Genomic DNA, 26,293 nt, shown 5'->3' on the forward strand with positions numbered 1-26,293 from the left:
TGTATCAAAAAATAAGAATACATTTGAAAACTTCTTGAAAACTCTAAAGCATCATCTGAATGCAAGTTAGCATTTTCCTTTCAAAATGTTCCAGATATTTTCCACTTGTCCTCATGATTTTCATAACATCTATGTGATTTAGGAATAGAGCAAGTAAGCATGGGATTTTCTGGTAAGAAGGGATCATCAAGATCATAAACCTAAAGCTTTTGTTCAGAAGAAAGTCCCTGAGGGTGTTTCTGACAATGGTCATCTAGACTCTGTTCAGGTATTTCTATTCAAAAACACTCTGATCTACCATTCTGGAGGGCAGTTTATCAATGGATATCAAAAGTTTTGAACTAGGATTCTGCTTTCAGGAATTTATCATCATCATCTTCTCTAACATTTTTGAGCATTTACTTTGTGAAAGGCACGGTTCTAAGTGCTTTATAGGAATTAACTCATTTAATCCACATAGCAACTCGGTGATGTATGTACCTTTATTATCCTCATTATACAGATGATTAAACTGGATTATAGAAAAGTTAGATAACTTGTCCAAAGTCAGAAAGCTGGTAAGCGGACAAGGCAGGATTCTAACTTAGGCTGTCTATCTAGCTGCAGAGTCACACTCTTAACCACTGTGCTATACTGTAACTTCTGGTATTTCTGAAGGGAATGACTGAAGAAATTGATATAGATACAGATACTCAAGAATCTTCATTAAGTTATTGGGTATTATAGGAAAAGATAGAAAAAAGCAAAATGTCCATCAATAAGGGATTTGTTCTATGTATATGTTATAAGGTCATTAAAAATTGGTGCTATGGAGTCTTTAAAAAGATTTAAGTTCATCTTGACGTATTTACATGTAAAAGATATCTGCTATATTAAGTGGAAAAAATCAGCTTTTGGAAAAGTATGTATAATTTACTCTAATTTTTGGTGAGGAAAACATCTTGAAGGCCAAATATTAAATTGTTGACTCTAGGAGGTGAGATTTATCCTTTTCCCCAATATGCTTTTTTGAGTTAAAGAAGTTTTTCCTGAATTTTTTAAGAGCATATATTATTTTTATAAAGAGAGACATAATTAAATCACATCATTTTAGGAAAAGGTTATACATAAAAGAATTAGAAATCCTTTTACTTTCATATAGTAACCCTTTTACCCTGTGTTCCAATACATTTTGCTAATGAACAACTCTATTATAAAATTTGTCCTTATTTTGTACATCAAGAGCTTTTTATTAGTTTGGGGGGCTTAGTCACAAATGTATTGAGGTCCCACTGTGTGGGTCCCAGACTTCAAAGAATTGACTTTTCTTTCCAGGGAGATCGAAACATAAAACACTTAGGTTTCACTCTATATCGACATCTGGTTTACTGGCATAATCAGCTATTCAGTTGTGAGGGACAAACAGTTGGAAGAATAGAAAAATATGTGATAAAGTGCTTCCTGTGCACCATAAACAATAAGCACAAATGGAGTTCCAAGAAGGGATAAGTCTAAGAAGCTGATAGTAGTTTTCAACAGGGTTTCCTTGAGGAGATGAGGATTTAAGCAGAGTCTTGAAGAATGGTAAGAAAAGAAGGAGGGCATTCCATTCAGTCTGACCAGCAGGAACTTTTATAGATTTCCTTAATTTTGTGGTTCTAAGATTCTACTCTCATATTTAGAGATGCATTGAATCAGGTAGACATGGGGTCAGATTCTGACTTCTAAGTGCTTAGTGAGTGGTGTGATTTTGAGCAGTTGCTTAATTTCTCTGTGCCTCCATTTCCTCATCTGTAAAATGGACTTGATAATAGTATCAACCTCTTAGAATTGAATTAAATGAGACAGTTCCAATAAAGCATTTAATATAGTGCCTGACCCACTTTCAGCTTTCACCAAAAGTTAACTTTTATTGTGCTCTTTCCCTCATGTTTCCACCCAACAGTCTCCTCTCACATTTTCTAGCTCTTGGCACTGACTTGCCCTCCTGGTTCCTACCTCTCCTGTTGAATCTGTCTCATTGCCCTTGGCTGGTACCTGTATGTTGTGTGATTATTTGCTTGATTTCAGGCTGTCAGTTTCAATATAGCCACCTGCTTGCTCTCTCAGTCTTCCCATAATTCTCATATTCCAGCCTCCATATGTTTAGACTCCTAGACTCACTACCAAACACAGAACTTGCAACAAAACTCACTCTGAGAGGCAGGAACCCATTCTCTTTCTTCTCCAAGTCCAGACCAGAGTTTTAGACCCAGATTGCCCATGGGACCAAAGGTTGTCTTCAGAACTACCATGCCAAACTTAAATATCCCCCAAAACCATCCTGGCTCCATAGCCATTTCACTTCCCGACTCAACTCTGTGTGTTAGAGGTGATGCCTGAGCTTTTGCAAAGGCCTGTTTTCTGAGTCCCCGGATGATTCTCACAAGCAGCAACAGATCTTGCCGAAAGCAGGAACCAGAACTAAGCCATCAGCTGCTTTCCTCCTTTGGATAGACCCTGGGCTTTGCTGCTTTTATGAACAAGGCCTTGCCAGCTGTAGGAACAACGAGCTCTTTAGCACCCCTGCCACTGCCATAGGGTAACCAGAGACAGAACAACTCCTTTCCAGAGGATACTTAGCTGGCCAGAGCCTATCACCTCAGTCTGGGCTTCCTGACCACTTTTTACAATTCTTTTGGAGCAAAAAGAGCACTCCCTGGCCCTTTCTGGTTATAGAGATCTCATTGTTTAACAGTCAGGACAGGCCTTTTGCAGGCGTCTCTTGGCTTTGGAATCCTAGAGAGTTTAGCAAACTTCAGTGGAATATCCATTTTTTTTTCTACTTTAAACTTAAAACAGTGAATCATAGAAATAAATGTTCCTAAGTCATCTGGTCAGTCTCCTGGGTACAGCTACAGGGTGTTTCCTTTAGAACACGGTCTAGTCTTTGTCCAGTCTCTCTTTAAATGTCCCAGATGTTGGAGCTTCCTCATCTCTCATAGCAGCTCAAAGAATAAAACAAACTGTGTTTTCCTACAGCCTTCCTTCCCCTGCCTGCTACCCCATAGTGTGTAGCAAGCCCACAGGAGAGCCTCTCTTTGCCTTTCAGGCAGAAGTATTTCTTCAGGGATCCCCTTCAAGAGAAGTCAGGAGTAAGGGCAGACAGGTTTGTGTTTCACCTGAGAACTTTCAGATTGGAAATGGGACCGGGAGCATCTCAGTTATTCTGTTGCATTTGGGGCCTTTGAAGTCTTCTGGAGGTTTAAGTTCTCTCACATGGCCAAATCTCTCCCCTTCTTCCTGGGACACTTCTGCAATGTTTTCTCTTTGTCTAGAGCTGTGAAAAGGAACTGTTTGTTTGACTACGGGTTTCCCTTTTCTTTACTCCCCCCACCCCAAACCCATTGCTCTCTTCCTCTCCCAAAGAAGAAAAAGGAAAGCAAGCCACAATAATACTTCTGTAAATTTATGGCCACTCTGTAATGTTTAATCACAGCTACGTGACTGGGGGCTTCAGAGCAGGCATACAAGTTCAGCGCAAGGTGAATCTCGTCTGAGATAATCTGAAAGTTCATTCAGAGGTGAGGGCAGCAGCCTCTTGCAGTCGGGTGAGGTTAACAGGAGGTCACCTGCTTTTTTTCCTTCTGGTCTTCTCCCCTTTAATGTGTAAACAAAGGAAAAATGTAACTTCCAATGAACTTGGCATATGTTGTGCTCACGCTAATCTTGGCCTGGCCAACTGTAAACAGTCCAATATCCTGTAGCCGAGCCTTTCCACCCATTCTCCGCCTTGTGGAGAGCATGAAGAAACGCCAACAGAAAGCAGACCAGCACCTTGTGGAGCCAAGCATGGGTGCCCCAGAGAACCTCAAGGAGCCCAGGGGGAGGCCTTTGAGAAGATCTCAGGCAGAGGTGTTTGCTAAGACACACTCAGGGCCTTGCCAGGACGCTGTCCTCCTGCAGTACGTTCTCACAGCAGTCAGCACACATTCATTGGGCACCTTCTTTGTCCCACCCCACAGTGCTAAACACTAAGGAGGCAAAGATGGGGAAGCCCTTAATGTGCTTACAGGCCGAATGATCTGGACTTAGAGGTAGGAGAATGAAGTGGAGGGACTTTGCTGGCATCCAAAGGCTGAAGACAACCTCTGGGTAGAGCCCTGTCAGACGTTCCCTCCACTGTAGGGTTATTCTGTAGTTTCCAGCTCATTTGCAGAGATGCCTCCAGGCCAGAGAATTCCAGAAGCCTGTACTGTAGGGTTCGTAGCCTGAGCACCAACAGTTTACAGAAGAGCTGTGCTCACTTAATGAAATATGGCCAACTCTTGTTTGTCTGAAACCCAGTTCTGTGGCAGTCCAGGGCCTCTGGGCCAGTACAGACATGCTGGGGAAACATACCTCGGCTGCACCTCAGCAGCTCCCTTGGGAATGTTGGAGTATAATTAGTACTCCGATATCTGGAGCAGGAATAATTGCCTAGTGAATTGTATGTAGTAAGTATTTTTAAATCTCAAGCTTCTAGAACCCCTTACTCATATGAGGGATATTCAGGGAATGGGGGCTTCCCCCAACCTTCACCCAACCTAAGACCATTTTGATTGTATGGGTTGGTAAAGAAAGTCCAGAGGTATTGAGCCACCAAGAAGACACAGCCTTCAGCTGTGAAATTCCCTTTGAACTATGCTAGGTACTGCTCTGTGACCAGGAAATCAAAATTCCCTTGTCTATGCACTTGGTGGTAAGTATTTCATAGCTAACCTAGACCCAGAAGCAGAGAAAAAGATAGATCTTGCCCTTAAGGAGATTATAATCTCTCTGGGGAAATAAGACGAAATAAACAATTAGTAGTTTAAGATAGGGTATGATGCTACGAAGTGAGATGTTGTTCCTGGAAGCGATTGAAGAAGGCTTCTTGAGGGTCTCAAGATTGGGAAGCATCTGGATGGAAAAAGAGAAAAGGAGAGACATTCTAAATCAGAGAACAACCCGAGCGAAATTGCAAAGCCAAGAATGGGTTTGTCATCTTCATTTTTACTTTCATCATCCTCTTCAGCAGCAGCAGCAGCATCATAAGAGCTAATATTTACTGAGCATTTACTATGTGCAGGCACCATGCTAAGTACTTTACCAAGGTACATATTATTATTTCCACTTTAAAGAGAAATTAATAACTTGCCCAAGGGAACATAAGTTAGAAATAAGAATCCTGAACTGACTGCACCTTCCTTCCTAGGAAGGTATCAAGAGAATTTAGTTGCTAAAGAAAAAGACTTCTAGTCAGGAATGTGACTTGTCACCAGATGGAAAGGACAAGTCAAGGGGGCTGGATAAATAAAACAAGGTGGTGTTGGTTTTCCAGTGGCACTTGGTATCTACTTTGGGGTGATTTTCTTGCAGACATGGGAAGAGTCTCAAGTAGACGAATAGGTTTTCTTTCCCACAGCTTGTTCATGGTATTTATGAACTGTGGGTAGTCCCCTCCAAAAAACCACTGCTGATGATCTGGTCCTTGTTAAGGTCCTTGAAGGAGCTCTGCTCCCAGGGAACAGGACACATGGACAAATGCTAATCTGGAGAATGTCCATCTGTCCCTGGCTCACAGAGAATATGGACATAATGGCCCTGAGATCAGGAGAAGGGAGTTGTAACTTGGATGAAAGCCAGGGACTGCAGTCTACATTACAATGAAGCAAAAGTCAGACAATTCTGGCTGCTTTAAAGTTCATGAAGGACCATGTTTAGTTGCTTTTTAAAAATCTCTCTGAATAATAATGATACCTTGTGGTAATAGTATTACAAACTATAATAACAATGTGAAATTTTCAAGTGCTTTCACTTACTATATCTCTTTTCATACCCTTATGCAATGAATTGGAGCAGTTTTATCAAATTCATCTAAGTGATTGAGAAACTGAGTCATAAATCTGTAATAATTTGTTTGAGAAGATATTCTGTAATCTGAAGATAACAAACACAAGACTTAATGGCAGATAAAGGATCCCATGCTATCTTGTGTGCCATTCTCTGGCCACACAAGAAATTAGAAGTTTGAACTTGTCTTTGCAGAATAAGAGAAGAAATCTTTCCATTCTAGAATCAGTGAGGATGATTCCAAGTTCTCCCCGTAAGTTGGCATCTTTCTTCTCCTAACATCTCCTTCCCACTCAGCTCCATTAGCTGATGGACACTTAGATGCTTTGTGTGGAATTTCAGAGTAAACAGTCTATTAAAGTTCAAGGAAAATGTAAGCTTGGAATCCAGGATAATAGCCGGAAGCAGAGCTTGCCCCTCTCTACCATCCCAGGTCAACTTCAGATACCTTTGAAAGATGCATAGAGACTTCCTCATCCATTCCCAAAGGCTCAGGGATGGAAATGAAACTTCCTGTCATTACTTTTCAGAGAAGGAATATTTTGGGTTTATTTTAATTCTGGTCAGAAAAGGCTTAATGACATCAGCTTTAATGTCCTTTTTGTTTTTTTAAAGAGAAGTTACAGGTTTACAGAAAAATCATGCCTAAAATACTGAGTTCCCATATTCTACCCTGTTATTAACACCTTGCATTAGTATGGTACAGTTGCTACAATAGATGAAAGAACATTTTTATAATTGTGCTATCACCTATAGTCCATGGTTCGCTGCTCGTGTTTGTTTTATTTTTAATTCTAGTAACATATACATATAAAATTTCCCCCTTTAAAACACATTCAAATATATAATTCCTTTTCTGTACTTCTTTCTCTTTAATCTCTTGTGTGTTCTCTCTGAAAGAGAGATGAATTTCCTTTCGTTGTCTCTTGGCCTGGACTAATCTGAGTTTTCTCTGTGCCACTTGCTGTAGTTTAAAATTGAGGGGTATTTAAGTTGGCCTACTAAGTGGCCTGGCATTTTTATATCATTCAGGTATGTATGGTGGGAGAGATTGACTGATTACCCCCGTTTACCATGCTTACCCAGCATGCCACCTGCTCCCTGGGTGCCGGCAACTGCCTCATTCCCCTGTCAGCCAGAAACACAACTGTGCAAATTTCAGTGAATGAATTAATAAATCATACAAATATTAAAGTGTATTTATACAGTGGTGAATTCTATTTAGCAGTTAAAATGAATGAACTACATGCAGATGGTTCAATTGGATAGATCTTGAAGGCTTAATATTGAATGAAAAAACAAATTGAAGGAATGTACAATATTATATAGGTAAATTAAAACAAAACATTGCTATATATTGTTTATGTATTAAAAGCATAAAAGCAAGTAACAGATATGTAACAAAATCATAACAGTCGCCTCTAAGAAGGCAGAAGGGATGGAGAAAGGAGAGGGATTTCACCTTTATTTAGAATATTTTATTTCTTTAAAACAAGGGGGAATCTGAAGCAAATTAGACAAATTTTAACACTTGTTCACTAGAGGTGAGAGGTAAATGGATTTTATATTTTTATTTTTACTTTTATATTTTTTTATTTAAAATACAACCTCCTTCTCCTCCTTCACCTCTCTAGGAATTTTTTTCTATTTATTCTATTCTCATAGATTTCAGTTCTCAACCAACTGACTAAATTGTACCATGTAGTAGAAAGAAAACTGGACTAGAAGTCAAGAGCTATGCCTCAGCCCCATTTATGGTAGTTTTGCATATAACGATGAATCTTTCTAGACCTCAATTTCCTCCTCTATGAGATGAAAGAATTGTGCTATTCTCTGTGATTGCTTACAATCTACCATTTTTGCAGCTTCATTCCTACTAAGTGAAGAGAACTAGGAATTCTGTAGACTTAGACTCTTAGAGTTGGAAGGAACATTAGCTATCATCTGGTCATCAGTAAAAGCAACTCTTCATTCTCCAGTCTGATACTTAAACTTGTAGCACCATTCTCTTTTCATATGGTTCTCTTAAGTGAATTCTGATGCTTCTTGGAATCTCAGTGAGTTTCCTGCTCTGCTCTTCCTGAAGATTCATCCCAACTTTAAAAGTCTAGCTCATTAGTAAGGGCTAGGAATTCAGGCAACTATTTGTCCAGCTCTTGTCATGTTCTCATAGTTGCCCCATACCAGGGTTTAAATATGGCCTCCAGTTTGAATTTTCCTGGCTCAGAGAGCCCAGATTTGTAGTAATCTGATTTCAGTGTTTCCTGTTGAGTTATATAAGTACTGGACATAGCTTAAGGCAGGTATGAGAACTCAGAACTTACTGTTCCATCTGCTTTTGTTTGGAATGAAAACAGTTATGGGGAGCAGGGAGACCTGAGCCTTTGACATCTCTTCTCTTTGAGAAATAACTTGGACTACTAGAAGAGCATCACTTTGGAGTTAAAGAGACTTAAATTCAAATCCAAGCCCTCCTATTTACTAACTTTGTGAAGTTGGGGAAGACTCTTAAATCTCTCTTCCTCACATCTATAAAACTGGGCCAATAATACCAATCTCACGGAGTTGTTATAGAGGATCCAATAGGATTATCTATGTAAAATATATACCACTGAACCTTAGCATTTGGTAGATTTTCAATAAATACTTCTAACCTTCTTTCCCCTCCACCTCATGATTTGACCTGATCTGAGAAGTCCTTAAAATGGACCCAGCTATTAGGGAAAGGGAGTAAGATATGAAAGGAAGCAGGCTTGCTCTGTGAGAGAGCAGAATGTGGATGTCATGTTGGTTTTCCTTGGAGGCAACAGCTTGTTTGGGAGCTGCCTGTTCTCCTGAAGGCCGTCAGTTTAGCTTATCCCAAGGCATGGTGTTTCAAGCAGCCTTGACAGCATTGGCTTGAGCATGAAATAATTTTGTTTTCACATAGGCCTTATTACATCTTTGTGAGACTGGCATGTTAGCCAGCTGATGGGTAGAAGGGAGGCCTGTTAATGACCCTAATTAACTTGGTCACAGCCTGCTAAAGGAAGGAGGAGATAAAGGTGGAAACATGAGAGGTGCACAGATCATCTGGCACTCCCCAACAGTCTTCTCTTTGGCCTGCCCTATGTCTCATCTAGCTTGAAAACCCTATGCCAAAGTTGCAAACTGATGGCCCAAGAAGTGACTGTCACAATGTTTTGAAAACATCTGAATTTGAATGTCTTTAAAAGGGTTATGTACTCTCCAGTTTTCCATAGTCCCCACCATTCCCTACTGTTACGCCTGCCTGATTCATTCATTTGTACTGCTTGCCCATTTTCTAGAGGCAACTGTTTGAAAACCCTGCCTTACGATCATTTTTTAGTCTTCTCTGTCCCCCAGCAACAGTCTGTCAGCTTTTAAGCCTTTCAGGTGGACCTGAGACAGTGGCCGTTCATTCCTCTCATTCTGTTGCCACCATCCTAGTCCAGATCCTCATTTATTCAGATCTTCCTGCCTGGAAATTTTACCCTCAAATTCATCTTGTATGCTGCTGCCAAATTTATCTTACTAAATATACTACTACTGAAATGTTAACCACTCTCATGGCATATAAAATAAAGAAAAATAAATCCTTAGCCTGGTAATGAAGGCTCTCCGCAGTCTAACCCCTATTCAACCTTTCCACTACTATTCCTTCGTATGCGCCTCTGCTTTCATTCACCTTGTATCCCACCTGACCCTTGAGAGGGGCCCAAAAGGGAATGAAAGGAAAATCCCAAGCTTGGGAGTCAGACTATCCTGGGTCCAAAGCCCTGACTTTATCACTTTTTGCATTTGTTCCTTTGGGCCCATTCTATTAACCTTTTCAGACCTTCATTTCTTGATCTATAAAATGGAAACACCTACCACTTATGCTGTTGATTTTCCTGGGAATTAAATGAAATAATATAAGTAAAATGCCTAGTCCAGTGTCTGCCACATGGAGGCTGTTCAAGAAATGTCATTTCTTCTTCCCTTGACCACATCTTAGCTGCTCCTGTTTCTGTACCTTGGTTTCCACTAGTCTCTTTACTTAGAATTCCCTCCATTGTAGTTTCTGTTTATTTAAATCGTGCCCATCTTTTTGGCAGAGTGGAATTTTAAATCTTTTGGGCCTCTCTGATATTTCCTTGCTCTGAACTCGACAGTACTCACTGCTTGAGCCTCTCCTTTAGTTCTCAAGGGCAGCTGCCATGCTTGTTAGCACATTTTATCAGATTTGTTTATATACCACCTGTTTCCAAAATGGACTTGAGGTGGATCATTAAAATGATACATACAATAGAACTGAAAGGAAGAAAAGAAATTTAATGGAAAAGGAAATACAAATATACTGACACCACAGGGCTAAGAGTATGGCCTTCCTATGAACTAATGTTTATTTAACCATTCTTTGGGAAGCAGAATCCTTTTGAAATTTGGAGTCTGCAGAGGGAAAACAAAAGAAGAATCACTTGGTGGTTGAGAACCACTTATAATTTAATACCTCTTTAATTTCTCTGCTGGTAAGTTCCAAATTCATTCCATCACCACCCTCTCAAACCCAAGCAAACAAAATAGATTTTAAGTGCAGATCTGATTGTTCTTAGAGCCTTAAGAAGTTAGTTGTGTAGTACCGAGCCTTTTGACCAGACTCAAGCGTTATTTCCCAAAGCCATTGAGATTCTAGCTTATTCTAAACTTGTCCAGAACATAAAGACATTCCTGCTTTACTATCCTTTAAGGTTAGATCTTTTTCTTACGCCTGTCATAAGGTACCTACACAGTAATATGTAATAATGACTCTTATATGTAAGGCAAATGCCTGTCATAAGGTACCTACATGGTAATATGTAATAATGACTCTTAAATATAAGGCAAGAAATAATTTTCTGCAATATGCTTCTTAATTTTATATTCTTATACAAGAGAGCCCAAACCACTTTCATTACGAATTTGTCATAGATTTTCCTGCAGGTCATCTAGCCAGTGTCTCCAAGCTTTTTTAATTGACCACCACTGTTGATTAAAAAAAAAAATTGAGTCCTCACCCCAGTATACTTGTATGTATAGAAATCTATTAATAAATCATAATTAGGTATTGAATAGCTATAAAGATAGTTTCACACACACCCTCCTCCCCACTGTAGTTTAAGACGGAGTATTATTATTACCTTTGAAAGTCGGCTTGTGTGTGTGTATGCATGTGTGTACACATACACACATACTATTATCAATGAATATTTCAGGGCACAATATGTGTTTAGGTTGGGTAAGGCTCGTTATTCACAATAGTCGATACAAATCATATTTTAAATAGCCTTTTTGATAGTTTCAAATTTGGGAGACTGACATCAAATCTGATTAGCTCTTCACTGTGTTTACTTTATAATGTAGATGAGAAAGAGCTTGTACTATGATTAAAAGACTTATGAGTTCTGCCATATTCTTGATGTTTACTTACACTTACATTGTTAATGTTATCTTTAATTCATGGTTTCTTCACAGGGGTGTTTTTAAACCACTTACTCATTTTCACACCAGAGAGGAAGGGTTAGTTTTTGTTAACAACTCAATAGCATAGTCCCTAATCCACTTACCTGGGAAACCTTTAACAAATCACAACATACTGAAAGAAAATCAACACTGACCCAAGGTTCCTACCTCTTTCTCCCACCACATCCGTGCCAGCAGCTCCATCCAAAAACCCTCTCCTGCCTGCCTGCCCCAACCCAACAAGGGGTGGCTTAGTCAGCCCATGGCAGGGGCCTCCATCCTCCCCTTGAACATGTATATGTGGTTTTATTATCGCCCACTGTGATTATAGGTTTTCCTTCTGCTCCCTGAAGGAGCGTAGATGCTGTTACCAGTGAGAAATGGCCTTACAGAACAGCCTCTGACTTGAAGGAATGTTTGGGGTTGGCATATTTTATTTGGGAGCCTTCCCCCAGGCACCAGCTGGTGACAGTGAGAGAACCTTCAGCCTCCCTGTCTTGCTTTTTTTCTCTTTTCTCCTGAGGAAGGTAGTCTCCGAGGTGAAAAGTTTAGACAGCAAACCTATAAACCCACATTTATGAGGCAAATAAATATTTCTTAGTGTGACGTCCCCTTTCAAGGGAAGCTGCTGATGTACAGTTGGTTTCTGATAAAGAGCTTAATGAAGTCTCCATCCACCTGGCAGCTGGACTGGCGGGAAAGCAGGGAGCTGCATAGCCACTACCAGCCCCATCCCCTGCTTCTCTCCTCGTCCTTACCCAGCCAGGGCACACAAGAAGAGGAGGGCAGACCTTCCTGGGAGATTCAGGAGGCAGCATTGTGAGTGGCCATTGCTGCAAAGGTCAAGTATATGCTAGGATCCTCTTAACCCGTAGAGATCCAGAGAAACTCAGAACCACTCACCCAAGCAATTGGAAGCCGAGTAGATTTGTCTGCAGATTGTGATTGAGGGGGTGGGTTTGTAGGGGAGATTTATATCATACACTGCACAGCAAGCAACTTTGGAAAAGTCGCTCATTAGACATCTCAGGCCTCCAGAGTTGTTTGAGGCCACAAACAAGACCATACGGAATTTCCTTCTTAGATGTTCTCACATAATATTAAGTCTCTTCTCTTCAGGTCAGCTCCCTGCCTCTCAAGAATCAGAATAATAAATTCCTTCCTTCTCCCTTCTCTACTAGATGTCTCAGCACCTTGGGGTCTCACCAAACAGGATATTTCCCCAAAACATGTTTCTCTCCTCTAAAAGAATTCCAGTGCCACCTGTTAAGATAATGAAGTTTTTGTTACCTCATTACAATTAGAAGGGTCTCCCCAAAGTCATTTTCTTTCCTTCCTTTCTTGAGTTGAGTAGATATTAGACATCTTACAACTGAGGCAATTTCAGAGCACACTGCCCTCCCCGCCTGGATCTAGAGACAAACTTTTTTCTATCAAAGACCAGAGAGTAAATATTTTAGGCTTTCCAGGCCATATGGTTTCTGTCACAACTGCTTAACTCTGCTTTTACAGCATAAAAGCAGCCATAGACAATTTATAAACCAACCAGCATGGCTATATTCCAATAAAACTTTATTTGCGAAAGCAGGTGGTGGCTGTAGTTTTCTGTCCCCTGATTTAGAAGAAAACAGATAGCCTTGATGAAAACAAGTAAAGAACCTTCCAGGATAAAATTCAATCTCCTTAGCTTAGTATATGATGCCTTTTATCACTTGCCTCATTTGTCCCGGTTATTCCCAAGGCACTCCTGAGAGATCCATCCGTGTCAATTCCTTGCCTGACAAAATCCCGTAACTCCGCCCCCAATCCCCACCGACCTGGCTCAGGCCTACATGCCCTTTCTTTGAACTTTCTGTGCACCCTGTTCCAGTTTGCAATGCTGCTGTTATACAAGATACCAGAAATGGATTGGCTTTTATAAAGGAGATTTATTATGTTACAAATTTATAGTCCAAACACCATAAGAGTGTCCAAACTAAGGCATCAATAAGATGATGCCTTCACTGAAGAATGGCCATTGGCATCCAGAAAACCTCTGTCAGCTGGGGAGGCATGTGGCTGGCATCTGCTATTCCTTTGCTCCCAGGTTGCATTTCAAAATGGCATTCTTCAAGCATCTCTAAGTGTCAGCAAGTATCTGGGCCTGTGTGGCTCTTTTTAAAGGACTCCAGTAAACTAATCAAGACCCATGTTGAATGGGCAGGGCCACACCTTCATGGAAATAATTCAATCAGAGTTATCACCTTCAGTTGAGTAAGTCACATCTCCATGGAAACAACCTAATTCAAATATCCCACAAGATTGCAGTATATATATATTGGGGGGGAGCATAATCTATCCAAACTGGCACACAACCCTGTTCATACTTCTTGAGAATTCACATCATTCTGCATCTATTTACTTACCAGACTGAGTTCCTCAAGACTGCAGACATTGTCTTACTAATTTTTTAATGTGCAGTGCTTAGAAGAGTACCTGATACGTTGCTGATATTCAGCTTAATGTTTGTTAAAATAAGTCCTGCTTTTCGTTTGCTGCATTTGTCCAGATTTCTGTGTCAGGAAATACTCCTGAGGTTTTGTGGGAGGCAAGAAGATGCTCTTATTTGAATCAGAGAGACCCAGCACCAGGGACAAGGCATTAGGGGAGATTTTGGACAATAAATGTTAATGGATCATCGGTCAACTCTATGCTTTTCAATGGACTTTTCTTGGTCATTCTCTTGGTCCACGCTCAGCTGCTGATAGGAGCTGTTTTGATTCCATATCTGAACCAGAAAAACAGATTTGGTGACCCACCCACGGTCACACTCCTGCCCCGGGTCTCATTCAGCTGTGCTATCCTGCCTCCCCAAAAGGCACCTGTGGATCAGTGACTATGGAAAATCCTTTATAATAATACAATTGGTTTCATCTGGTCAAAGGCAGAGTAGACAAAAGAGACTTCTCCCAGATTAGTGTTCTTTATCTTACTGCTCTCTTGAGTAGGTGGAATCCACTTCATACAGTAGCCACGTTCCAAAGAGATAGCATATTTAGAATTTTGTCAGTTAGATTGTATGTTAAGTGTCCCAGAGGAAGACGTTATTTGAAATCATTTTGTAGTCTATCCTGTTTAACATGAAGAATTCTTCTGGAATGTATATAAAGTACAAATTCAGGTTTTCCTGCATATCAAATTTACTTCAAGAACACACCTGCTTTGGGAGCACACTTCTCTACAGCACTCAGTATACCTGTTCAAGGGAAAATATGTAAAGAAAATCATCCGAAGGGGAAGAGGGGCTGTGATTTTGTTAGTGTGTCTTTTTATCTATGTCCGTCTCTGTGCCTGCCTTAGCTCCTACGGTCCTTTGCTCTCCATGAAATCTTTGCAGGCATTTTGGGAAAAGGAGGCTTTTTCTAGCATGAGATAGGCCCCGTGATGTCCAGTAGGAGCCAGTCCAGATGTCACCTTGGAACCAAACATCTACTGACTTCCCAGTCACCTTTCATAGGTATCATCCCTTGAAACCTTGAAATCAAACATCTAGGGCTGGATTCTCACTCACCTGTCATGGGTTTCATTTCTCCTGTTTGATGCTACATTCTTTCCAACCTTCCTTCTAGTCCTAGTCTGGAGGACCAAAATTAAAAGTCTGTCTCACCATCTGGCCAGTATCATTCCTATAGCAATGTTAGTTCATCTACTTTAATGTCTATTTTAAAGTCCATTTGACATGTCTTTGCTGTCCACCTGTTAGGAATCTAGCCCTATCCTCTGCTGGTTCATGCTGTGGAGGAGTCAGAAGGACAAAACAAGATCCTCATCCTTGAGGAGCTCCCAGTGTATATGGGAAATGAGTCTCATATCCCAGGAATTAGCAATCAAGGCAGGATATATAAAATAGTTCCCTGTGAGCAGGCATGATCTGGATTGGTAACAAACACTAGTCCAATAGTGGGAACAAGCAGAGAATTCTTCATCAGGCTCTTCATTTTCACTTGTTGAGTTCTTTGGGTAATCTTTTCTGTCTGAGAGAACACAAGGGCACCCTCAGGATCATTTGCTCGACTATTAGCCTGTAATTCGTACTTGAAGATTTCTACTCCTTTACCCGTGAACAAATCATCCATTCAACTTACTTCTACATCTTCTGTTGGAGAAGTGAGTATGTTGGTATGTACTAACAAGAATCCACAGAGTCCTACTTTGTCTTATTAGTATCTCATTCTACAGGTCTTGAACTTTACATCTTGTTCTGCTCTTCTAATCCTATTTGTTCTCTGTCCAGTTAACTCACTGTGTGGCCTTGGACTAGTTTACACTTCGACTCATTTGGATTTTTCTAGTCTCTCTCAGCTACCATTGCAACACAGAAAGTCTGCTCGTAATTTCAGCCCTGCCTCATGTGAGTACCTTAAGCAGAGACAGAATCAGTAAGGACTTCTCTTTTTTCTTTAGAGATTAATAGTTAAGGAATTTTGGGGAGTGAGAGTCAGCAAGCCAGCTCTACCACTTGTCTACTTTGTGATTTTCATCAAGTTGCTTTTCTTTTCTGGGTCTTAGTTCCCCCACCCCCACCCCATAAAATCTGAATTATATTTTGAGTTCGATTAAGCCACAGGGATGTTACGACATAACAAAAAATTTAGCAGAGGCGGCTTTAGAGCAGCCAAAGCCCTAGTTAAAAGTCACATAGAGAAAAATTTTACATTAGACCAAAAAAAAAAGTATTCTATCAAGGTAGCCTACTTACTATAACCTGATTCAAAATGTCTTCCCATGCTATATTCCTTCCCACTTGAACACATTTTTGTATAATGACCTGTAATCATATTATTGACATTTTAATTGATCTGTGTAGCTTATGAGGTGTCACATCAACCGCTACTCTAGTTTCATTCACTATTCTGATAAGTATGGTACACAGATAACTCTGCATTTGAGAGCAGAGCATTGCTAATGATTGGTTGAGATTGCATTTGATTGAATTAGCCCTAAGATTTATCAGTATGTCCCACTCTGTAAATATCTAACACTTTCCTTTTTCATCAGTTTTAAGATGAAATGGCCCAAAATGTAATGCCTGTGCCTTGAAAGTATTTTCTCTGATTTAGTTTACAAAAATAATATTTGTATGAATAAATAAAGAATTTCATCGTTAGTGAGGAATGAACATATAGCAAGTAAGTTTCAGGTTATACAGTTAAGTGAAAAAGCAAAGTACAAAAATTACCTGTATTATGTCACTATTCAGCTGAGAAAGAAGAGGATATAAGAAAAACATACATGTATCTGCTCATTTGTGTGAAAGAAATAAACAAAAGATAAACCAAAAACTAGCAGGGTTATATACAGGGGTGGGTGGGAAAGATGTAGAAAGAAGGGGGCAGAACTGGAACCAGTTAACAGTGGTAAGGAGGGAGCTATACTTCTGAGTATACCCCTGAGTATAGCAGTGGTTCTTAGAACCGTAGTATTGTTTCACATACTCCAAGATAAATAATTAAAATCAACCAGAATGTGAGGTGAATCCAAAATGGAACACAAAGAGTGGAAAAGGGAACCTAACTGAATTACAAAAGAATGACATAACCACATTGAAAAGGGTGAGAAAGAAAATAACTAACCTGAGTAGCTTTAAAATACCTATTTTGACTGGTTACTGTAAGAAAAAGACAAAAGAAACTGAATACAAATACTTTATTCAAGTTAGTAAATTTGTTTTTCCCAACACTGTGGGTTAGGAATTTTAAATTCCTTTATGCTAGGATTGAATGAATAAGTAAAATATATTGTACATAAAGAGAGACAGGTTTCTCAATGTCTGAGAAAGAAATGATAAGTAAGGGAAGAGGGAAGCTGGAACAAACCCTGTGTGTTAGATTGGAATCAGAGACATCAATATGACCTCATGATTTTAATATATGTATATTATACACACACAGATGCAGAAATAAAGAGAGATGTGTGTGATTTATGGGTTACTGTACATACATATATTTCCTAGCCCTGTCTGCTGAGGGTTTCTAGAACCAATGGTATCCTAGTAGCAGTGAGAATACTAAGTTACCCAAATCTTGGTTTCTAAATAACCATTCTCCAATAAAAGGAACCAGCCTCTTTGGAGATGTGGTTGATCCTAGGGTTGGGACAGGAAAAAATTCAAGATGAATTTGGAGCATTTTGTAGCACCAGAAAGCAAGGAACTGCTCAAAAACGGTTGGGGGCATATTGAAAGTACATAGGCATGCCCTTGTAAAAGAGCTCCCAGTGGCCAAAGATGGGACAATTTGAACAAAATAAATAGCGATAGTATTGGCTTATAACCCTTAAAATAAAATAGATACCCTTGAAGTTATACAGATAAATACTTGAATAAATAGATATATGGGGTCGAGAAGGGACCATGCTTCCTCATAAAAGAAATCCAATTAATAACTAGAGAAAGAATGAGGGAAGTAGAAAAATACCATTAGTCAAACATCGCAGTAGAAATTGTCATGGGCAAGATACATCAAAGGATGCTAAAATAGTGAATAAACGTTTGAAGAGAAACAGGATATTTGCATCATCTCAAAGTATATCTTTCCCAAAAAAATGTATTTATCACAAAAGGAAAAAATTATAACTTTACAGTGGAAAACCCCATCACACACTACCTTAACCAAATCATCAAGGTTAATGTCATCAGTAATAAGACATGTGGATATCATGTACCTCCCTAATATGCTGCACTAAGAAGAGCACAACATCACTTCTGTGGTATTTTTACCAAAAATGCATAACCTCAATCCAAGGTTTCTCAGCCATAGCACCATGGACCTTTTGGGTTGGGTGGTTCTTTGCTGTGGAAGGGTGCCCTGTGCACCCTCTTCCCTCTGGATGCCATAGCACACCCCCTCCCCCAGCCTTGTGACAACCAAAAATGTCTCCAGACATTGCCAAATGTCCCCTTGGAGGCAAAAATCTAACCAGGAGAAAACAGCAGACAAACCCAAATTGAGCAATATATTACAAAATAAATGACCAAAAAGAAACTCATCTAAAACATTAAGGTCTTGAAAGATAAGACTGAAGAACCATTACAGGTTGGAGGAGACTAAGGTGACCTGATGACAAAATGCAATATGGGATACTAGATTGGATCCTGCAACAGAGAAGAGACATTTGAGGAAAATCTAGTGAAACTGCAATAAAGCCTGTAGTTTAGTTCCTCATACCAATGTTAATTTTCTCATCCTGAATATTGCATTGTGGTAATGTAAGATGTTAACATTAAATAAACTGGTGAAGGGTATAGAGGAATGACAACTTTTATATGTCTAAAATTATTTCAAAATAAAGAATTTTTTTTAAATCTGCTACCGATGTCAATAAATTAGGCAAATTTTTCATATTGAACTCCATGACAAAGCATATAAGCATAACTGGTATTTGATGTTGCTGAGATGATCCCATCAACTTTAAGTCACTATCCAATAATAAGATTAAACTTAAAGTACACCCAGAGTGTGTGTATATGTATGTGTATGTATTCTGTACCACATGCATATTTGCTTTTTAAATTGTTATAAATGAAAAACTTCAAAATGTTCAATTGATGGTTAACAAAGAAGGAATACGGCTTGGTAACTATGTCACTTAACAGCATTTAACTCATTTGGCTTGGATTATAGTTATTCATGTTTTTATTTTATTCTCCTATGTAAGAGGAGACCTCTTATTTTCATATCACCTGAAAGCCCCATCCCAGTTTCTTGCACTTATTAAATGCTTTAAAGACATTTACTGAATTCTATGGGTTTGCCATCTTCATTAAGAAAACCTATAACTGCAAACATGTTTTACTATCCATACTTCAAATCCTGTAAGAGTAAATGCTAGAAGAAATTACTTCACTTGAATTTTCAAACTTCAGACAGTTACAATTTTTTGCACCTCTTAAAAAAATGTAAATAGAATGAACATATTGCAGGCCCAAAGAGTGGTTCTGTAAATTCTATCAGAAGTCATCATATGCAGAATCAACAATCTTAGCAATGTTGTGACCCACAGATGAAGATCAAAAATCAAGTTTGAGAAAACCTGATAACTAATGGGGAAACCAAGTCGTAAGAAGAATGAGGCCACAAGGACTAATTTGTTTTCCCTGTATAAACTATACTTGTAATTGTGTTGGCAAGCTGTCCAGCCCATGCAGGTCCTGCAGGCCTCATCAGCCAAACCAGACCTTGGTTATGGACCAGCCTGACAAGCCCAGGACATAGGACCCATGTGTGTACCAATATTTTCTCATAATGAGACTGATGCTTGGATGAGAACTTCTTCTAGAATTGCTTCTTTGTACACATAGATCACCTAAGTCTATTCCAGGCACACAGTCATCAGTCAACTGTTGGCTTAAGTCACAAACTAATCCCAAAACATACAGTTTGTGGAATACCAGAGCTATAGAAGACCATGTCAAGTGATACTCAAGATGGGCTTAGAGAGTACCCAATTGAATCACACTGTGAGGTGGCAAAGAGAATGTCTCGTTATGGTACTCGTATTTGAGTTGTCTTCCATTTTGGCAAGTAATAATGGTTTCCCATTTATGATAGTGATGAATGTTTTTTGAATTTTTCTGATGTTCAAAACATGAATCAATACAAAGAAAAAATTAAGTAAATAATAACACAGGTAGCAAGAGGATATGGTAAAAATCATGAAGGTGATCATCAGTTTACCGAATAGTGATCTTAATTTTTCAGTCTCCTGCTGCTGACCCTCCTCTTTCTCCTTCATCTACCACCTACTTATAAATGTCAAGAAATATAATGCCTGAAAGAGCACACAGTAGGCTACTTGCTCTGAAAGAAAGAAGAGGAAATAAGAAAACATACATATATCTGCTTACCTTTACAAAAAGAAACAGGAAAAACAAACCTGAAAAGAATGGAGTTCATTATCTATAAGGGGTGGGAAGGATTGGGGTTGAAGGCATACAATAATGGAAGGAGTGACACTTCTCTAAGTTAATCTTTTTTTATAGTTTTGACTTTTGGAAGCATATTAATGTCCTACACATTCAAAAAGTTAAATAGATTTAATAATAATGAAAGGGAGGAAGCTAAAAGTGAAAGCAGTGGAATCAAATGAACCCAATTGCATTTAGGTGAATACCATAACTAACTGAAGCAGGGAAAAAAGCTAATCTTAGTGACTTATGAACACAGTATTTGATTTACACACTCAGTCTTGGGTTGAAAGGGAGAATTGCAAACAAATCCTAAACACTTTCTTAATAGGCTTGGTGGTTTGTTATTGTTGTTGTTCTGTAGTGGTATGTACAAGCAATTCTGAAATTATTTTAGAGGTACTATAAGATTGAGAAAATTAGTAAATGTGATGATGATGTTAGGAGCCAGGGTTCTCACTGTGGAAGAAAGCATATACATATATGAAATGGGAGAAGGCAAGAAAGAATGTGACAATGGATTAGAATTGGAGGTATCAGTGTGAACTCAGGATTTCTAAAAGATGTATGTGTATACGAATATAAGTACATTTGTATGTGTGTATGTATATTATGCATGGGTCTGCTGAAAGGGCTTGGTTTCCGCCAGTTTATTCCCCATCGCAATGAAAAAAGGCACTCTAGTAGCAAAGAGCATACCTAGCACCCAGATCTTGATTTCTAATACCATTCTCCATGAAAGAAACCAGGGCTTCTCAGAGAAATGGCTGATTCCAGAGTTGGGACAGGTTAGGAAAAAGATGAGCCTACAGCATCTTACTATGCCAGAAAGTAAGGAAGTGTTCGGAAAAAAAAATGTGGGGCATATCACAGGGACACAGTCTCCAGCATAAAGAGGCTCACCCTGGCCAAATCTGGGACAATTTGAGCACCAAAATAATTAGGTATGGAAATGAATATAAGCCATTGGAAAAATGGGAACCCATGAGTCTATACCAGTAATAAATAGATAAATAAAATGGGAGAGAAGGGAGAACACTTGCTTATAGCGTAAGGCTCAGCAACTTGATAACAGTGGACAGAAGGATGGAGTTGGAATGTCATCCGTTTGCCGTTATCAGTAAAGACTATCAGGCAAGAATCATCAGTGGATACTAAATCTAATGGGAGATTTTAATGAGGAGCAGGATATTTGCATAGTCTTAAATGTTCTCCCCACAATTTGGTTATTCATTGCAAAGGAAAATATAATAACTAGACAGTGGAGAAATCAGAAATCATCTTTGACTGGGTGATCAAAATTAACAGTGAGGGGCAAATGAATGTTGTATGCCTCAGATGTGACACCCTGAGGAAGACAGTATCACTTATGTAATATTCTGGTCAGTTATACATGTCTTCATGTTAGAAAAAACCAAAATGGGGAAAAAAGAATGGGGGTGGGTGTTGGGGGAGTCTATAGTCTTCAAAATGTCAGTACATAAAAGAAAAATAAAGGCTGTGGAAATATTCCAAATTAAAAGAAACTGAAGAGATATGACCAATAAATATAATAACTGGAGGAAAAAAAAAGACTATAAAAGGTCATTAATTAGTCAATTGACAAAATTAGAATATGGATATTATCAGTATTACTGAAGTTGATAACTGTACTTTGGGTGATCATGTAAGAAAATATCCCTATTCTAAAGAACACTGAAGTGCCTGGGGATAAACGGCCGTGATATGTGCAGTTTACTCTCAACTCAAAAAAAAATCATGTGTGCACGTGCAAGCATGAGTGTGTATAGAAAGAGAACACGGATGGAGCATGCAGGGTAAAATGTTGACGGTGGATCTGGGTGTAGAGTATATGTTGTTCTTTGTACCATTCTTATTCTTGCAAATTTCTGATAAGTTGGAAATTATTTCCAAATGAAAGTTTTTAAAAAAGGAAGGCAATCATTAGTAACGATCCAGTGTTCTCCTCCTTGGGTGAGAGTTTATTGAGATCTGCAAGGCTCTTGCATGTGGAGAACCTAGATGGTGCCTGGAAGGGCCTGATTCACCTTTGAAAATTACAGTCTGGAAATCAGAGTGCTGTGTTGATAAACAGGCTTGCTGGTTTTCTTGGCCTCTTATTCTAACATTGCTCTGTGGACTCCTGTAGAACTGTACTCCCAGGCAGCTGACTTAGTCCCCAGATTCCATTCCATGTCCATCTCTCTCAGAGGAGGCCATGAGATCTAGGTGTAGACCACCCTAGAGTACTGAGGAAAGCAACATGGATCCTGAGTGTGATCTACAGGCTCCTCCTGGTTGAGATTAATAGAATTGGGCAGCTTCCATGCCTCGAGTGACATAAATTAGGTAGCTTTTTGTCCCAGAGCTCTTGGGCTCAGCATTGGCATTGAGAGACTTTGGCAGGAACATAAAAATAGATATCCTTAGACTGAGCTCTAAGCCCTCCACTTTCCATTAGCGATTTACCCAGGTTTCACCAACCAGAAATACATGGTGTTTTTTGCAATAGATCCCAAAATAGTGATACCATTAATTCCATCACAGAAATTAGGAATTCATTAGCAGGGAACGTAGTTTTACCACATGCATGGGTGTGTCTACACCTGAAAAATAACACCTAAATCAGTTTTAAGAAATAAAGTTTTCAAGTTTTTCCCGTTAGACTCATTTGTTATTAACTCACTTTTTTATTAGCTCTCCTGTGGGCAAATAGTAACAGACTCCCCAAGGTTTTAGAAGAAATCATGAGAGGAAAAAAATTGAGAAAATTGCTCTCCTTTATCATATATTTTCCTGGGATTTGGAGGAAAAGCATAATCAGATTTGCAAACCACAGTACTGGAAGAACTTTAGAGCAAGAGACACTCCAGTGATTGGCAGGGTTCCCTAGGAGCACGTCAAGAGGAACTGTCTTCAGTGGTCTTTGGACACTATCAGACAGAAATACCAAAGTTAGAGTAGGAAGTCAGGGAGAATTCTCTTCTAAAGGAGAGCTCTGTGAGGCTTTGGGGCAGCCAAAGGAAGTGGTAGAAGCCCTTTTACTTGCCAACTAAAATAGGCATGACCTAAAAGAGGCCGAGGAGGGCCCAGTGGGGCCGTGCTGGCCCAGACTAACCAACATGTCTGTCTGTCTCTTTCCCTCCCTCCTCTTCTCATCTTTAACATCGTTTCTTGGCTGAGGGTGTAGGGGCTTTTCTCAGTTTTAAGTTTGGAACTTCAGCCAATTCCCAGGCTACTTGAGGAAGTTCACAACAGCTATTCTGAGAGAATGGATGGGAGTGGAGGCTTGGCCAAGCAGGGCAAGGCCCACACTGCCTGTTTGCCCAGCTTGCCCAGTGAAGACAGACAGGCAAGGGTGTGCCTGGAACCCAGGCCCTGGCATTGGATTTGACCAGTATTCCCAGCCTTTTAGCCCTTGATCTTCACAGAGAGAGAGCCATCTACTTGTCTGCATTAGAATGGGAGAGGTAGGGAGATGTCTGAGTCAAGAAGCTGGAAGGCTTCTTGGAGGACATACTTCTGGGCAGTGATGTGACCCTGAAGCTGTGTAGAGTGAGCCTGTTAGCTTGTAGGGTAGAGCTAGCAGCTTTCCTTTCACCACCTCCACCTTTGAAATGCACAGATTTTTTTTTTAACTTTCTGAGTTACAATTTTTGAATATTTGTTAGAGTGATGCCTGAGGCTAAAAGTGTGGCTAGGAAAGAAAACTTTTGACAAAATGTATTTAGTTTTTCCAAGTTAAAAAAATATATATATAACCCTAATTTCAGAACTCAACTTACCCTCAAAAATCTCCCATAGTCTTGTTATGAATGTACTTCCAGTTCTTGGCACTCCTCTTTAACATTCACACCCTGCCCCCATTCTAGACTTGTATCCTCAATCTTAGGCTAAGCCTATTTCTCAGTCTTGACCCACCATGGCTCTGGTTGCCACCTGTTCAGCCTGTGTCCCCACAGGTGTGAATATACTGCCTCACGTCAATGCTATGTGATCCACGGATACCTTGGTTCGGTGTTTCTGTGGTGTCTGTGGCCTGTTGGCGCATGGGCATGTTCATGTGTCTGTATTAACTGGGTAACTTGGGCAGAGTCAGTGCAGCAAGTCACAAAACTGGTACCTGAACCCAGACCTTTTAACTTCAAAGCTAGATTCACTTTTGTTTGTTCATTGTTGAATTCTGAGCTTGTCACATCTTAGTTTTCCAGGCTGCTCAAAGCAGATACCATGAAATGGCATAGCTTAAACAATGGGAATGTATTAGCTTATAGTTTGAGGCTGAGAAGATGCCAAATCAAGGCATCATCAAGGTGATGCTTTCTTCCCGAAGTCTGGCTGCCAGCCATTCTTGGCTCCTCTGTTACATGGCAAGGCACATGGTGTGTCTCCTGCTCTCTCCCTTCTCCTACAGCTTTATTGCTTTCAGCTTCTTGCTTCCATGGCTCTCTCCTCTCTTTCTCTCTCTCCATTCTGTTTATAAAGAACTCCAGTAATAGGATTAAGTCCCATCCTGAATGAGGTGGGTCACACCTTAACTGAAGTATCCTCATCAAAAGATGCTGTTTACACCCACAGGAATAGATTAGATTTAGGAACATGTTTTTCTGGGGTACATACTGCTTCAAACCACTGCCACACACGTAGAAGGCATTCAATAAGCATTTATTAAATGAATGAGTGAGTGATTATTATATCTTATGTGTTGATACAGTCCAATGTTCATTTCTTTACAGGCCTACCACTGACGGCCAACTATCAGCATGTAGTCTTAGTAACAATATTTTGCTCATGGCATAAATGCTCTGCCTTCTCTTAGTATATTTTTATTTATAGTGTTCAAATCTACTATTGGCTGCTAGTGAAGGATGATAGAGTGTCCGAGATCCTGGTTTGCCTTGTCTGTCTAACTAATCCCTGGGTGGGGTTTGGATATTTTACAGCTTTTGGATCTCTTCATCCAGTGGGATTGGTCGACCTACCTTGCAGACTATGGCCAACCCAACTGCAAGTACCTGCGGGTAAACCCAGTGACAGCTCTGACCCTGCTTGAGAAGTGAGTATCCAGGCCAATGGCTTGTGGTGGGAGGCGGAGGGAAGGGGGTGGCAGACTGTACAGAGGATAATTTTCCCTTTGCCAGTACCTTGAAAAGACAGCATAGTAGTCGTGTTCTTGAAGTTGTCTGTAGGTGCTACCACCAGTCTCCCTCAGTGGATTTGGAAGATAGTCTTCATCTTGTAGCCTATTAATTCCTGACCCCAACAAGTTAGGCCAAGTTTATCAGAATTGGATTCTGACATCCACTGGAAGCTTAATGGGGGTGACATGTCTTTAGGGATAACAATAGAAGAAAGGTAGGTTCCACAGTTTAAAAGGTCTCAGGCCAGCTTGGTGAACAGAGTGAGGTCGGCCTCAATCTTCTGGGGTGTAATGATGGATAGGGCAGCACCAAAGAACAGGTGGTTTCTCTGGTTCCTAGCAGAGAAGCCCAGGAATTACTGAAATCTTCTTCTCCCCTTTCTACCTCCACCTCAGATCTAGCTTTATTATGCTGGCTGTCCCCAGAAAGCTCTGTTGGAGAAGGTTTCTAATTCTTGCCTTCAGCAATCACTAGCCAGCAAATTTACCCTGCCACAGAGCTGTGCCCTCTCTGAAGCAGAGGTTCTACCACTAAAATTGGGTTAGCCAGCTTCCAGACATTTCACAGCTAACCAGTACGTCACCCAGATGCTCTGGCTTTCGCTAACCTGGTTAAGAGCTGGCAGGCCAGAGACCACAACCATGTAAAGGCCCACCTTTCTCTGCAATCAGACCAACTAGTTGACCCGCAGCTGCTTAGAAGCTGCTTAGAGGGTATATCCACAGACAGAAATGTCCTTGGGGCATCACCAAGGCATCCTGAGTGTCCTGCATCTGGGCGGTGCAGCAAGTCTACAAATGTGGCCAGTCAAGCAGGTCTCAAATCCTAGGAAGGCAAGGCCCAGAGTCTAGAAGGTCAGAGTAGCTGATAAGCAGGAGAGGCTAAGGCATATGCG

The 26,293-nt window shown here is 40.0% G+C and overlaps 1 protein-coding gene across 4 annotated transcripts in view; it reads left to right on the forward strand.

The window, feature by feature from the left end:
• EXOC6B (exocyst complex component 6B) overlaps positions 1–26,293 on the forward strand; it is a 702,542-nt gene that overhangs the window by 669,348 nt on the left and 6,901 nt on the right. For all 4 annotated transcript variants that reach the window (XR_005212435.1, XM_037807499.1, XM_037807500.1 and 1 more), the window contains one exon: positions 25,201–25,313. Coding sequence is in view for 3 of the 4 variants with exons in the window: in XM_037807499.1 (XP_037663427.1) it covers positions 25,201–25,313 (113 nt within the window). In the remaining variant the exon portion in view is untranslated. The remainder of the gene's footprint in view (positions 1–25,200; positions 25,314–26,293) is intronic.

Source organism: Choloepus didactylus, chromosome 17 (assembly GCF_015220235.1).
Source record: "Choloepus didactylus isolate mChoDid1 chromosome 17, mChoDid1.pri, whole genome shotgun sequence".
In the NCBI taxonomy this organism is placed as follows: Eukaryota; Metazoa; Chordata; class Mammalia; order Pilosa; family Megalonychidae; genus Choloepus; species Choloepus didactylus.